This window comes from Rana temporaria, chromosome 6 (assembly GCF_905171775.1).
Source record: "Rana temporaria chromosome 6, aRanTem1.1, whole genome shotgun sequence".
NCBI classification, from domain to species: domain Eukaryota; kingdom Metazoa; phylum Chordata; class Amphibia; order Anura; family Ranidae; genus Rana; species Rana temporaria.
The window spans coordinates 219,317,218-219,333,859 of record NC_053494.1 but is presented as its reverse complement, the minus strand read 5'-3'; the positions used below and the strand labels follow the sequence as shown (position 1 = coordinate 219,333,859).

General features: G+C 48.5%; 1 protein-coding gene across 1 annotated transcript in view; it reads right to left on the bottom strand.

The window, feature by feature from the left end:
- The window catches only part of LOC120944274 (solute carrier family 15 member 2-like), a 43,842-nt gene extending 32,145 nt beyond the window's left edge, over nucleotides 1-11,697 (bottom strand). Inside the window, exon 1 of the mRNA XM_040358287.1 lies at nucleotides 11,596-11,697. Within this exon, the coding sequence (XP_040214221.1) occupies nucleotides 11,596-11,605 (10 nt within the window). The 5' untranslated portion in view covers nucleotides 11,606-11,697. The remainder of the gene's footprint in view (nucleotides 1-11,595) is intronic.
- Nucleotides 11,698-16,642: the final 4,945 nt, after the last annotated feature.

Here is a 16,642-nt window from a genome sequence, read left to right as displayed (position 1 = left end):
GAAACAGGAGAAATCTGCCGGACACGCTGCCAGCCCGCCCGCTTCCTACATAGGGCAAGTGCTTTTATGTCCCGACAGTCCTTCCGGGAGGGGGGGTTTGCTGCCGTTGACTGACCACAGACCGGGGGGGTTGGCTGTTTGTCGCCCCCCCCAAAATAAGAAACCACCAGCCGCCACTGGTTTCCTCCCATGCTGCAAAGACATGCTGTTAGGTCAGAACTGGTCATGTAGGTGAGATAGAGACCTTAGATCACAGGTGTCAAACGCAAGGCCCGCGGGCCGAATCCGGCCCTCCAGGTTATTTCATGTGGCCCTTACACCCCCCTTATCTCCACCCCTACATGGTCTCAGCAGTCAGCAGCAGAGAGGACAGGACTCCTCCACCAGATCCTGCACTTCTCTGTCCAGCCCTCCTTGCAGCAGCACAAGGCAAGGGGGTGCACTGATGTAAGGGATAGTGGGGGCCATGCTCGACTTCTGATGGTGGGGGGCTCTTGACATCCGATGTAAGGTAGGTGGGGTGCTGATACAACCGGCCATTTGAGGGCAACCATAATGCCGATGTGGCCCATGAGGAAACGGAGTTTGACATCCCTGGCTTAGAGGGCCTAGAGGGCAGGGGCTGATGTAAATGCAAAGTGCCATGTAAACTGTTGGCGTGTGTATAGGCCCAGATCCACAAAGCACTTACGCCGATGTATCTCGAGATACACCGCGTAAGTGCAAATCTGCGCCGTCGTATCTGTGCGCCGTGCCCACAAAACTAGATACGCCTGAAAATAGGCTTCATCCGACCGACGTAACTTTCCTACGCCGGCGTAACGTGTGCGCATATTTACGATGGGCGCATTTGCCGCTCCCATTGATTTTCGATGCACATATGCAAATGAGGGAGATACGCCGATTCACGAACGTACTTGCGCCCGGCGCATAATATACGCGGTTTGCGTAAGTCGTACGTCCGGCGTAAAGTTATTCCCCATATATGAGGCGCAACTCATGCTACCCTGTTTCTCCGAAAATAAGCCCTACCCCGAAAATAAGACCTAGCGTGAGTTTCTGGGATGGCTGCAATATAAGCCCTGCCCCAAAAATAAGCCCTAGTTAAAGTCCTTGTAAAAACATGTAATGTGTTCTGTTAAGAGTATATAATGTGCAGTGTGTCTCCCTTTTGTAACTTTATTGTGGAAAATACCTTATTTACAGCACGTGACCCGCCGGAGCTTTTCTCCTCTCCTCCCGGCTGATGTCAGCTGTTTTTTTTTTTCAATAAAACTTTTTAGGCCCCTACCCACTGCAGTACTCTAAGTGGGGCTGACGTCATTGGGGATCTTGGCCCCTCCCTCTGCAGTATTTGGAGTAGGGAAGAAGAGCTCCAGTGGGTCACGTGAGCGGCAAGCTGCACTGAAAATAAGGTATTTTCCACAATAATGTTACACAAGGAGACACACTGCACATGATATCATCTTTTTACAGAACGGATTACATCATTTTATAAGGTCTTTAAACAAAGGTTTATTTTTGGGATTACAGAATTTCACAATGCTGACTCCAGAGCTGACAGGGGGAGAAACATTTTTGTACATACCATAAATAAATAAGACATCCCCTGAAAATAAGCCCTAGTGTGTTTTTTTAGCCAGAATTAATATAAGACCCGGTCTTTTTTTCAGGGAAACACGGTAAGGTATGGACCAGGGAACACAGCCGTCGTATTTTACGTAGTTTACGTAGTAGTACGTGAATAGGGCTGGGCGTAGGTTACGTTCACGTCATAGGCAGTGGTCCGTCGAATCTTAGGGAGTATTTCCGACGTGATTCTGAGCATGCGCACTGGGATGCGTCCATGGGACGGCACATGCGCCGTTCGTTATTCGTATCTTTATGGCGCTCGGCCCATCATTTGCATGGGGTCACGCCTCATTAGCATGGCTCACGCCCACTTCCACCTACGCCGGCTTACGCCGAGGGAACCCAGCACAGTTTGGGAAGCAAGTGTACTTTGTGAATTCGGTGCTTGCCTCTCTGCGCTACGTCGGCGTAGCGTATATTAGATACGCTACGCCGGCATAAATATGCGCCAATGTATGTGAATCCGGGCCATACTATATATACCTTTAAGAAAAAAAATGCAAAAATAGCTGTGCACTAATAAAGCTTGCTAATGTATCCAGCTGTGCCCCTACCTGGTACAGAGGAAAACATGGACTGCTAGAGAAGCGAGCACCACTGAAGCGTGGTGGTTTCTCTGGTGTATTTAAATACATAAACCCTCATTATGTGAGCAAAGTAAAACTGCGCCTATTATGGGAGACGATGAATTAGGACGCCGATTAATCATCAGAAAGCATCAACCGACAATGACATTGCATTGGGAGCAACCTATAGAGAGCCAGCCGTTCCTCTGGTATCCTGCCAATATGCTGGCACGACATCCTGGCACGCGTCTCGTCTTTTGTACAATAGAAATTCTGCACATTCACCCTGAGCGCTACAAGGACAGCTACAGAGAAAAGGAACTTCGATACAATCCATGGGAAGATTTTCTATTAGAAGACAAAGGATCAATCAGTCAAGCTGGAGGTCTTCTAGGGCAATGCTTCACAATGGGGGTGCTGCTTGGGTTCCCCTGGGGTGCAGCAAGCATGGGATCTAGTTTGCCCTGATTTAGAATGATGCATCGCCATGGTGTGAAGAGGGGGAGACTCTGATGTTAAGGGGGGCCTCTGACATGATGGGGAGACTCTGATGTGATGGGGGAACCTCTGATATTAAAGTGGGGCCCCTTGTGTGATGGGAGGACCTCTAAAGTGATCGGAGGTCCTCTGATGTGATGAGGGATCTCTGATGTGATCGGAGGTCCTCTGATGTGATGGGGAGACATCTGATGTGATGGGGAGACCTCTGATGTGATGGGGGGGACCTCTAATGTGGTCAGAGGACCTCTGATGTGATGAGGGATCTCTGATGTGATTAGGGACCTCTGTATGGGATGGGGGGACCTCTGATGTGATGGGGGATCTCTGATGTGATGAGGGGACCTCTGATGGGATAGGGGGGACCTCTGATGTGATAGGGGGACCTCTGATGTGATTGGGGACCTCTGTAAGGGATGAGGGACCTCTGATGTGATGGGGGGGGACCTCTGATGTGATGGGGACCTCTAATGTGGTCAGAGGACCTCTGATGTAATGGGGGATCTCTGATGTGATGTGATGGTGGGACCTCTGATGTGATGGGGGGGGGGGGATCTCTGATGTGATGGGAGACCTCTGATGTGATGGAGGACCTCTGATGTGATGGAGGGACCTCTGATGTGATGGGGGATCTCTGATGTGATGGAGGAGACCTCTGATGTGATCGGAGGGCATCTGATGTGATGGGGGAGCTCTGATGTGATGGGGAGACCTCTGATGTGATGGGAGGAGAACCTCTGATGTGATGGGGGGACACTGATGTGATGGAGAGAGCTCTGATGTGATGGGGGGACATCTGATGTGATGGATGATCTCTGATGTGATGGGAGGACCTCTGATGTGATGGGAGGACCTCTGATGTGATGGGGGGGGACCTCTGATGTGATGGGGGGACCTCTGATGTGATGGGAGACCTCTAATGTGATGGAGGGAGCTATTATGTGATGGGGAGACCTCTGATGTGATGGGGGGGACCTCTGATATGATGGGGGTACCTCTAATGTGATGGGGGGACACTGATGTGATGGAGGGAGCTCTGATGTGATGGGGGGACCTCTGATGTGATCGGAGAACCTCTGATGTGATGGGGAAAAATCTGATGGGATGGGGGACCTCTGATGGGATGGGGGGGACCTCTGATGTGATCGGAGAACCTCTGATGTGATGGGGAAAAATCTGATGGGATGGGGGACCTCTGATGGGATGGGGGGGACCTCTGATGTGATCGGAGAACCTCTGATGTGATGGGGAAAAATATGATGGGATGGGGGACCTTTGATGGCATTGGGGGGGGGGCACTGATGGGATGGGGGGACATCTGATGTGATTGGGGACCTCTGTATGGGATGGGGGACCTCTAATGTGATGGGGGAAAACTGATGTGATGGGGGGGACCTCTGATGTGATGTGATGGGAGGATCTCTGATGTGATGGGGGGGGGACCTCTGATGTGATGGAGGACCTCTGATCTGGCATAATGGGGGCACCTCTGATGTGATGGGGGGGGGGGGGGCTCTGATATGATGGAAGGACCTCTTATGTGATGGGGGGGCTTCTAATGTGAAGGGGGACCTCTGATGTGTGATGGTGGGACCTTTGATATGATGGGGGAACCTCTGATGTGAAGTTAATTTCATCAAAGCAGTTGTGAGCCTCATCCCAAGCTCAGGTTTTCATTAATGGGTAATATTTACGTTTCTTATATTTTAGACTGGGGGGGGGGGGGGGGGGCTTAGAATTTTGCATATTTTTAAAGGGTGCTAAAACCGGAAAAGGGTTGAGAAGCATTGTTCTGGGTCACAGCCTGACTTCCCCGGGATGAACGATGTTTATACTGAGGGGGTATCAAGCAGAAAAGAGTCAATTCTAATAGAGAGAAAACTTCCAGTATTTTCTTTACTATTTAAGGTTTAAGAAGAAATATTTTATCATTCTACAATACAAGAAGATTACACAAAGAAATGTAGACCCCCCTCCCCTCCCCTCCCCTCCAATACTACACAAATGCATAGAAATCCTAAAACAAACATAATATACTCTGTAATACAAAGTCTCCAGAACGCCAACACTTATATTATTTTATGTTATATTATATATTTTATGTTTTGTTTTTTTGTTGTTTTTTTTACAATATAAAATAGAGCACAAACCAGCCGAATAGAATGCACGTGATATTTTCTGTATTCAGCGACGGAGTACTTTGTATGTAAAATTTGCAAAGATCATCGCCGGGGTTACATCTCTTAAAATATCTCTTTATCTTCTGTATGGAGATGATTGAGAGGAGCGCAGAGAGAAGGAAGACGCGCTGGTTGGAGACAAAGTTGCGATTCATGAGATAAAGTAACAATGTATTTCCATTTCTGTCTGCACATCGATGCGTCTTCATGTCTGGGCGTTGGATGTTTTGATGAGGAACGTTATCAGAGGAAATAAATAAAATATCGAAAATAGTTCACGCTTCTCAGGACTCGTGTAGACGGGAGTTTTCCTGCCTTTGAAACGTACATCAAACGCAAGTCAACAGAGCCGCAGTCAGGATTCGTTTACGCCTACAGGGGCAACTGAGCGTGGGCGCAATTCCTTGTGTTCCTACGCATCGCCGATGCGTGGGGCAGCCCATTCTATTTGCTGAGTTATGCCTCGTACACGCGATCAGTTTTTCCGACAGGAAAACCGCGGTTTTTTTTTCAGCAGGAAAACGTCTCAAACTTGTCTTGCGTACACACGATGAGGGGGGGGTCACTCAAATCTTGGCTGAAATTCCGAACGTCAAGATCGCGGTGACGTACAACGAGCCAAGATCAATGAAGTTCAATAGGCATTTTGGGCCAGATTCACGAATAATTACGGCGGCGTAACGTATCCCCTTTACGTTACGCCGCCGCAAGTTTTCAGTGTAAGTGCTTGATTCACAAAGCACTTGCCTGTAAACTTGCGGCGGCGTAGCGTAAAGCCGTCCGGTGCAAGCCCGCCTAATTCAAATGGGGTGTGTACCATTTAAATTAGGCGCGTTCCCACGCCGAACGTTCTGCGCATGCAAATTTCCCGCCGTGCTTTGCGCGAAATTACGGCTCCCCGACGTGTTTTTGAACGGCGACGTGCGTAACGTACTTTCGTATTCCCGGACGTCTTACACAAAAAAAAAAATTTTTTAATTTTGATGCAGGAACGACGGCCATACTTTAACATGGCTGGTCGAAATCTAAGCCATGAAATAGCAGGCTTAAGATTGCGACAGGAAAAACCGACTAGCGACGATGTAAGAGAATGCGACAAACGCGCGTACCTTCGTGGATCGCCGTAAACAGCTAATTTGCATACCCATCGATGGAAAACTACGCAAACGCCACCCAGCGGCCACAGGAGAATTACACCTACTATCCGAAGGCGTACGAAGCTGCACGCCTGTCGGATCTTAGCCAAAAGCCGTTGTATCTTTGTTTGTGAATTACAAATAAAGATACGACGCGGCAAATTTGAAAGTACGCCGGAGTATCAGCAGATACTCCGGCATACTTTTTCTGTGAATCTGGCCCTGTGGCTCTTCTGCTTGATTTTGAGAATGCGCGTTTTTTTTTTGCGTGTCGTAATTGCATACAGACGAACGCGATTCGCGATAGGAATTTTCTGCTGCGTCACCATGCGGTTTGGTGTGCGCAAAACAGTCCCCCCCCCCCCCCAGATGAAAGGGGGTGCCATTTACAATGAATGGCACCACCGCATGCCTGCTAAAGGGCAGTGCGTTTCTGTGTGTTTCAGGAAACGCACAATTTTTGCGTAATGTTGCAACTCGGGTGCCGAATTCTGACGCTGCAACTCACCAGCTCTGCATTACTTTAGATGCATCGTTTCCAATTGAGATGCGTTTGACCTGCGCTGCTTTTGAGTTGAAAAGGCAATGATCGGGAACAACAACCGTCTACGCAAGCCCTTCGGCGACATTCGCACTCATGCGTCTGCATTTAATGCATTTTTATGTGCATGAAGCTTTTTCAAAGTTGGTGCGACAAGTTGAAAGTTTCATTGCTGTTAAAGTCCAGGCACATGCCCTTCGGAACAAAAGTCTGACGCTTTGTCCGCAGAAAATCCGATCGCGTGTACGAGGCTTAAAGGGGCTTTCACATTGGCGGCAGCGTCCAGTAATACTACACGCCAAGCGGTTGGCTCACGGCAGCGGCGCACTCCATTAACCTTAATGTTTGCATTTGGCAGGCAGTGATGCTCGTCAAACTCTGCTAGCTGAGTTCAAATTGCTGCAGCCTCATCTGGTTGCAACGTGCAATTTAAGTGGATGATCAGGGAAGGATGGTGTGTGTTTGGGGGGGGGGGCAGTAAAACTGCAGCTCAACCGCTTGTTTTTACTCATCCCTCAGCCATCCATGTGAAAGGATCAAAAATCTATCATTTTCAATTAAAATTTACAACTAAAGAAAACATTTGCTTTGTTAGGATAGAGAGGTAAGGCTCTGCTTCCACTACTGCGAGTTGTTGTGCGACTTGACACATGTGAAGTCGCAGTAAGTGGGCTTAGTACTCTTTGACCATATAGTGTCACCAAACCCCCGTATTTTTGAATTAGTTCAGGTGTTTTTAACTAGCCTTGCAGGCAGTGGCGGCTGGTGCTCAAAATTTTTTTTGGGGGGGGGGGGGGCGCAAACAAACGAAAAAAAAAAAAAACAATTGCAGCCTCACTGTGCCCATCAATTGCAGCCACGGTGCCCATCGAAGGCAGCCACTGTGCCCATCGAAGGCAGCCACTGTGCCCATCGAAGGCAGCCACTGTGCCCATCGAAGGCAGCCACTGTGCCATCAATTGTCACCACTGTGCCATCAATTGTCGCCACTGTGCCATGCCATCAAACGCAGCCACTGTGCCATCAATTGTCACCACTGTGCCATCAATTGTCACCACTGTGCCATCAATTATCGCCACTGTGCCATGCCATGAAACACAGCCACTGTGCCATCAATTGTCACCACTGTGCCCATCAATTGTCGCCACTGTGCCATCAATTGTTGCCACTGTGTCATCAATGGTCGCCACTGTGCCCAGCAATTGTCGCCACTGTGCCCAGCAATTGTCGCCACTGTGCCCAGCAATTGTCGCCACTGTGCCCATCAATTGTCGCCACTGTGCCCAGCAATTGTCGCCACTGTGCCCATCAATTGTCGCCACTGTGCCCAGCAATTGTCGCCACTGTGCCCATCAATTGTCGCCACTGTGCCCATCAATTGTCGCCACTGTGCCCATCAATTGTAGCCACTGTGCCCATCAATTGTCGCCACTGTGCCCATCAATTGTAGCCACTGTGCCCATCAATTGTAGCCACTGTGCCCATCAATTGTCACCACTGTGCCCTGTAAAAATGCCCTCTCCCCCCGCCTGGCACTTTCCTTTCTGGGGTCAGCCATCTTGCTTCTACCGTCCCTCGATGTCTTTTCCCGCCCTCAATGACGCTTCAGCCAATTAGGTTACCAGCTGCCGTTATTCAGATGGCCGGCGCTCGCAAGGGGCCGGCCATCTGAATAGTCGGCGGCAATATACAGATTCATGCAATGCATGAATCTGTATATTGCATCGGTGGCGGTGCGGGAGCCAGAGGGGGCGGCGCTCCGGCGCCCTCTATGGACTGCTTGCAGGATAAATGTCATTTTTTGCATGTGTGCGCTGTAATCTGTTTTGTATTGACAAAACCCATGTTTTTGAATGGTCTCCGTTCTAATCGGTGCGACTCAAGTCGCAGCGACCCCAAAAAACATTTTTTTTGCACTACTTTGTTTCCGACTTCGGCGCGATTTGTTCTCACATGGTTTTCACCGGTTGCATCACATCAAAAAATCGCATTGCAAAGTCGCAGCTGTAAATCGCACGACTTTGGGGTTGCAATAGTGGAAACAGAGCCTACGGGCTCCACTCGCAGCAAATGCAGTGGGATGTGTTTTTTTTGACTGCACTCCAACTCAATAGACAGTCTAAAAAATCCAGGCGATCCGGCGGGTATAGTTTTGCAGTGCAGGGCAGTGACAAAAAAAAAGTACAGCAGGCTGCATTATTCTGCACTGCAAATGCACAGAAATGCAGAAAAATGCACTGCATCAGGATTCTGCTCGTAATCCGAGGTTCCACGGGACAGGATATAGAAATTATAAAATCGGGAACTGCAGAGCACATAAGAGCCCAAAGAAGACAGAAATTATCTCAAACGAATCGCAAGCTTAGAAAAAAAATGCACTGAAAATGCATGTCCCACGCAGTTCCTGATGCGAACGGGCCCTAATGGGGTGCATTTGGCAGGCAGTGCCACCCTGTCAAACTCTGCCAGCTGTATTTTTCCGCATTGCAAATGCACAGAAATGCATAAAAATGCACTGCAGTGCATATAAAAGCCCAAAGAAGAAAAAAAGGTGGAAGTGTCCTCAAAGGAAATGCAAGCTTAGAAAAAAAAACGCAATGCAAATGCATGTAAAAATGCACATCCCATGCAGTTTCTGATGAGAATGGGCACCAATTAGTGCATATGGCAGGCAGTGCCCCCTGTCAAACTCCGCTAGCTGACTTTAAATTGCTGCAGGGTGTGTACAGCCCCCTGTAGAATTTAAGTGGATGATCAGGGGAGGAGGGGATGAGGGGGGGACAGTGGTAAAACTGCAGCCCAGCTGCCTGTTTTTATGAGCCCCCTCTCCCCCGCCCAGCCACCCCAGCCACCCCAGCCGCCCCAGCCGCCCCAGCCACCCCAGCTGCTCCAGTCACCCCAGCCGCCCCAGCCACCCCAGCCGCCTCAGCCGCCCCAGCCATCAATGTGTAAGGAGCAAAAATATTAATAATTTTTCTCCACTGAAAATGCACAGAAATGCAATGCAGTGCACATAAATGCAAAAGTAGAAAAAAATTGGAAGTGACCCCAAAGAAAATAATGCACTGCAAATGCATGTAAAAATGCACGTCCCATGCAGTTTCCTACCCAGCTGCCCCAGCCACCCCAGCCGCCATAGCCGCCCCAGCCGCCCCAGCCATCAATGTGTAAGGAGCAAAAATATTAATAATTTTTCTCCACTGCAAATGGACAGAAATGCATGTAAATGCACTGCAAAGCCGTGCAGTGCACATAAAACTCAGAGAGAAGAAAAAGATGGAAGTGTCCTTAAAGGAATTTCAAGCTTAGAAAAAAAAACGCACTGCAAATGCATGTAAAAAATGCACATCCCATGCAGTTTCAGACGTGAATGGGCACCAATCAGTCCATATGTCAAACTCTGCCAGCTGCAATATTTTCAAACTGCAAATGCACAGAAATGCACTGCAGTGCACATAAAATCCTAAAGTAGAATAAAAATTGGAAGTGACCCCCAAAGAAAACAATGCACTGCAAATGCATGTAAAAATGCACGTCCCATGCAGTTTCTGATGAGAATGGGCACCAATTAGTGCATATACGGCCTGTCAAACTCCGCTGGCTGACTTTAAATTGCTGTGTACAGCCCCCCAAGTGCCTGTAGAATTTAGGTGGATGATCAGGGGACGAGGGGATGAAGAGGGGGGGGGGGGACAGTGGTAAAACTGCAGCCCAACTGCCTGTTTTTATGAGCCCCCTCTCCCCTGCCCAGCCATCAATGTGAAAGGAGCAAAAATATGAATAATTTTTCGCCACTGCAAATGCACAGAAATGCATGCAAATGCACTGCAAAGCCGTGCAGTGCACATAAAACTCAGAGAGAAGAAAAAAAATGGAAGTGACCTCAAAGGAAATGCAAGCTTAGAAAAAAAAAACGCACTGCAAATGTAAAAAATGCACATCCCATGCAGTTTCCGACGTGAATGGGCACCAATTAGTGCATATAGCAGGCAGTACAGCCCAGGGCCGCTGATAGGGGGGGGGGGGACACCAGTCCTCCTGTAGGGGGTCCAGGCACACAGGGGGGCCCAAGCAGGAGGGGGAATCAGTGCGGTTTGGTGGAGGAGCAGTTACAGAAGGATGCCCTGTGCGTCTCTCTGCAGCAGCTGAAAGGCAGTTTCTCTCCCCTCCTGCTGGCTTTCAGCTGCTGCAGAGAGAGACAAAGACACTGGGAATTGTTCCTGTAATTTCTCCCCTGACACTGATTCCCTTCCATGTTCTGCCAGCTTCTGACCCCCCCCCCCCCCCCAATGTGCCCCCCTGTCACTTTGAATATAATTTTTTAATTTTTTTTTTATGTAAAAAATATAAATAAAAATGTGGTTATTCACACAGGTTCTCTGTTATGCTTGTGTCCACTAATAATAATTTTAGTGAATATATGGTCTTGATATATTGGGGGGGGGCCTGCCCGGTAGGCTGTATGGGGCCCCCCGTGATTTCTAACAGCAGCCCTGGTGCCGCCTGTCAAACTCATGCACAGAAAATGCATGAAAATGCACAGCAAAACCGTGCAGTGCACATAAAGCTCAGAAAGAAGAAAAAAGATGTAAATAAAATTTGCATTGCGAATGCACATAAAAAAAAAGCACGTCTCTGCGCATGCAAAGTCGCACAGACGGGTCTTAATACATTTCCCAAAATATTTTCAAAGTTATCCCTTCACTGGAATAATAATATTAAACAGTTGTTACATTTATTATTATTGTTATTATTATCATTGTTATATTTGACATTATTAATATTATTATTATTTTTATTATTATTACTATTATTATTATTGTTATATTTATTATTATTATTATCATTGTTATATTTGTTATTATTATTATCATTGTTATATTTGTTATTATTATTATTATTATTACTATTATTATCATTGTTATATTTGTTATTATTATTATTATTATTATTATTATATTTATTATTATTATAAATATTTTCCAACACACGGCTGCAGCAGACAATACGAGTACAGATCTGCCGATCTCTCCATCCATTACCTGCCCCCATGGTTGCTCCTTTCTCCCTGCGCAGTCCTCCAAGGAAGAGCGACGTTCCTCCTTCGCATCTTCCTTTTCTTCTTCTCCCAATTTGTGGTCAATCATTCACCCGCAGATCCGTCCTCCGGCCGCCAATAGCGAGATTTCCTATTTTTTCCCTGGTTGGGATGAGATGTGAATGGAGGTGATTGCCGACCTTCGGACTGTCCTGAGTGGAAAAGGGATTTTCTTTTTTTTGTTTTTTTATAGTTTGTACATGTTATTTACGTAATGAGAAAAACTCACTGCAAACACTTTCATTGCGGCCGAGGGAAGCCCTTGGTGTTGTCTGGCCATCGACAGTGCCTTGAAAAAGTATTCATACCCCTTGAAATTTCCCTGATAACTAAAATCTAGTGGAACCAATTGCCTTCAGAAGTCATTAGTAAATAGAGTCCACCTGTGTGTCATTTCATCTCATTATAAATGCAGCTGTTCTGTGAAGCCCTCAGAGGTTTGTAAGGCTGGATTCACACCTATGGCATTTTTAGTGCTTTTTGCAGATTTGCACTACAGTCCATTTAACATGGCTTCCTATGGATCACATTCTGTAAGTGCCAATGTGCAAAATTCAAAAAGCACAAAAAATACATAGGTGTGAATTCAGCCTTAGAGAACCTTAGTGAACAAACAGCATCATGAAGGCCAAGGAACACACCAGACAGGTCAGGGATAAAGTTGTGGAGAAGTATAATGCAGGGTTAGGTTATAAAAAAAATCTCCCAAGCTTTGAAGATCTCACGGAACTTCTGTTCAATCCATCATCGGAAAATGGAAAGAGTATGGCACAACTGCAAACCTACCAAGACATGGCCGTCCACCTAAACTGACCAGGCCGGGCAAGGAGAGCATTCATCATAAAAACAGCCAAGAGGTCCATGGTAACTCTGGAGGAGCTGCAGAGATCCACAGCTCAGGGGGGAGAATCTGTCCACAGGACAACTATTAGTGGTCTCTCCACAAATCTGCCCGTTATGGAAGAGTGACAAGAAGAAAGACATTGGAGAAAGAAAGACATCAGAAGTCCTGTTTGCAGTTAGTGAGAAGCCATGTGGGGGAGGGGACACAGCAAACATGTGGGGGAGGGGACACAGCAAACATGTGGAAGAAGGTGCTCTGGTCACATGACACCAAAATGTAATTTTTTGGCCAAAAAGCAAAACGCTATGTGTGGGGGGAAAACCAACACTGAACATCACCGGGAGTCCTAAGACCCGTTTAGCCACTAGTCCTAACTCCTGATTGGCCGGGAGGAGAAGCGACTGCCGGTAGTCCAGAGGAGAAGCAGGGGGCGTGGGAGCCGCCAAAGCCACGGCCTGGATAGGGAAAGTGTGGGGCTGTCTGGCGTGTGAGTGATCGAGTGGCGTGCTGAAGCGCCGATCGAGCGAGCGCAAGGTAGAGGGTAAGTGATGTGGTTGGTTGGTTGGCTGGGGGGGCTGCAGGCCGCCCTCGGAAGAATAGTTGAGCACCAGCCTAGAGATACTAAGCATGCCCAACAGAAGGTAATTTGGGGTGCAATGCATGCCTTTCAGGTGTATTGGGGTGCAATGCATGCCCTTTGGAAGGTGTATTGGGGTGCAATGCATGCCCTTTGGAAGGTGTATTGGGGTGCAATGCATGCCTTTCAGAAGGTGTATTGGGGTGCAATGCATGCCTTTCAGAAGTTGCTTTGGGGTGCAATGCATGCCTTTCAGAAGTTGCTTTGGGGTGCAATGCATGCCTTTCAGAAGGTGCTTTGGGGTGCAATGCATGCCTTTTTAGAGGGTGTATTGGGGTGCAATGCATGCCTTTTCAGAGGGTGTATTGGGGTGCAATGCATGCCTTTTCAGAGGGTATATTGGGGTGAAATGCATGCCCTTTCGGAAGGTGCTTTGGGATAAAATACATGCCCTTTCGGAAGGTGCTTTGGGATGCAATGCATGCCTATTTGGAAGGTGTATTGGGGTGCAATGCATGCCCTTTAGAAGGTGCTTTGGGGTGCAATGCATGCCTTTTCAGAGGGTGTATTGGGGTGCAATTCATGCCCTTCGAAAGGTGCTTTGGGGTGCAATGCATGCCTTTCAGAAGGTGCTTTGGGATGCAATGCATGCCCTTTTGGAAGGTGTATTGGGATGCAATGCATGCCCTTCAGAAGGTGCTTTGGGGTGCAATGCATGCCTTTTCAGAGGGTGTATTGGGGTGCAATTTATGCCCTTCGGAAGGTGCTGTGGGGTGCAATGCATGCCCTTTCGGAAGGTGCTTTGGGATACAATACATGCCCTTTTGGAAGGTGTATTGGGGTGCAATACATGCCTTTCTGAAGTTGCTTTGGGGTGCAATGCATGCCTTTTCAGAGGGTGTATTGGGGTGCAATGCATGCCTTTTCAGAGGGTGTATTGGGATGCAATGCATGCCCTTCAGAAGGTGCTTTGGGGTGCAATGCATGCCTTTTCAGAAGGTGCTTTGGGATGCAATGCATGCCTTTCAGAAGGTGCTTTGGGATGCAATGCATGCCCTTTTCAGAGTGTGTATTGGGGTGCAATGCATGCCCTTCGGAAGGTGCTTTGGGGTGCAATGCATGCCCTTCGGAAGGTGCATTGGAATGTAATGTATGCCCAATGGAAGGTGCTTTGAGGTCATAGTGTGAACAGGTCTAAGGTAAGTGTTATTGGTTGAACTAGATGGACTATGTACCTATGACAGCTTCTTCCTCTTCACCTAGACATAGAATCTAACCTGCGCTGTACTTTTATTTTTTAATCCCGGAGTTCAGCTTGAAGCCTGACGATATTTCCACCTGGAAAATGCCAGAAAAGTTCTTTTTTTGCGTCCAGAGATTTTCTCGCGTATCGGACCGTCCATCCCGCCCTCCTCCATGGCCGACGTCCCCCCCCCCCAGTATCAGATAAGACCTTTACCCCCTATATGCACCCAAACCCTCCACCCTGCATTCCTTTTCTCCCCCCTCCCCCCCCTCCTCGCAGCTCATCAGCTCGGCTTGGCGCAGCGTTGATTATTGCGTTTCATTTTCATCCATTCATCTTCCTCATTTAATTCTCTATTGTTATTCTCTGGCAGCACAAAGAGCCGTTGATGGCCATAAAAATTTAAATGCAGAGGGGGGGGGGGGGCAAGTAGTCGGGGTGAAGAAAAATGGGAGAGGGAGCTTTCATCCCATTGTCGGTAAAATCACCCGGCGCTCTGGACGGTGGACGGACGCGCCGGAGGGTGAAATTGCTGCAATTCACTTTTTTCCCCCCCTAAATTGCAGCCATTGTTCAGACTTTCCCGCAGAACAAAGGATGAAAATCTGACGGTTCAAACCGTACGTGCGCCGCGCGCGCCTCCCTCTTCCAGAAGTGGAACTCATCGAGTTCAATAGACTCTCCGTATATTCCGTATATTCATACAAAAACACGACAAGGAATGTCCGGCTACTATAAAGTCGATCTAAAAACCAAAAACCTTTTATTTCAGTTTTGGGTAAAGAAGGGGAACGATTGAAACCGCTCTCAGGATTTGTTTGTTTGGACACTGGAGAGACCAAGAACAGGGTCATCCTCAAAAAGGACCGTGCACCAGAGGCCAGACGGGGTCTATTCTTTGTCCTAAAACGCAGAACAGTCCCAGAAAAAAAAAAATCAGGGACAATGTTCAATACCCACTTTACCCAACGCGTTTCGGCCCCCAGACTGGGCTTTATCATTAGGTACAAGAGAGGAAAGGTGTTTATGCTAGTATAATATAATAGCTACCGTATTTATCGGGGTATACCACGCCCCGGGGTATACCGCGCCCCGGCGTATAACGTGCACCCCAAGCTCAGCAAGGTAAAAGAGGAAAAAAAATAAATCTTACATTTTTGACCTGCGTCCATGTCCGGCGTCCGTCTGCGGCCTTGTGGGTGTCCGTCTGCGGCTTCCTTGCACGGGGTCCGTCTGCGGCTTTGGAGGTGTCCGTCTGCGGCCTCCATCCAGGTGTCCGTCTCGTCCGGCATGTCCGTCTGCGGCCTCTATCCGGGTGTTCTTCTCCGTCCGGCGTGTCCGTCTGCAGCCTCTATCCAGGTGTCCGTCTCGTCCGGCGTGTCCGTCTGCGGGCCTCCATCCAGGTGATTGTCTCCGGTATCCGGTGTTCGTTTTTCGATTTTGGCGCGAGCCGAGAGGAGCCGGATTTCCTGTGTGTTCGGCTGCTCTCGGCTTGTCTCGGCTCCTCTCGCGTTGCTGCGGGCGTAGCCGAGCGTGGCCGACCCTTAGCCGAGTGCGCAGTACACTCAGCTCGGACAATGTCGAACAATGTCGGAGACAGCGGGGATCGGCGGGGTATCGGCGTATATCGCGCACCCATGATTTTGCCCTGATTTTAAGTAAATGCCGATAAATACGGTAAGTATAATAGTAAAGCTCAGGGCCACTGATAGGGTGGTAGGGCCAGTCTTCCTATACCCAGGGTCGGGACAAGGGCGGGGGTGGGGCAGGAGGGTGGCTGCCCTGGGCACTGTGACATCATGTGAGGTGGGGGAGCTCTGTGAGAGATTTGGGGGGGTTGTGTTGTGAGGGGGAATATGGGGGGGTGACAGGGGGGTAAGAATTGTTCTAGGAGGGAATTTTTGGTGAAAGTGCTGGGAGTGGTGATTTAGGGGGATTTGTGTTGGGATAGGGGGAATGGGAGAAGAGGATTTGTGCAAGGATGGGCGATTTGGGGGGTTTGTGCTAGAAGCGGTGATTTGGTGGTGGGGGGGGGTGTGATTTTTGCTGGTAAGGATGATTGGGGAGTATTTGTTCTAGCAAGGGAAATTATTTGGAGGGGGATATTTGTTATAAAAGGGGGAATTGAGGGGGGGGGGGGTATTTGTGCTGGGAGGGTGGATTTGGAGAGGATTGGTATTTTTGCTAGGAGGAGTGATATTTTTTTTTTTGGGGGGGGGGGGGGGGGTTGACTTGTTACATTGTATACACAAATTGAATCAGAGTCTCCTCCCCCCCTCTCGGCGTCTTTATGAGCCGCTGCCGGGGATGGAGGTAAACTGTTA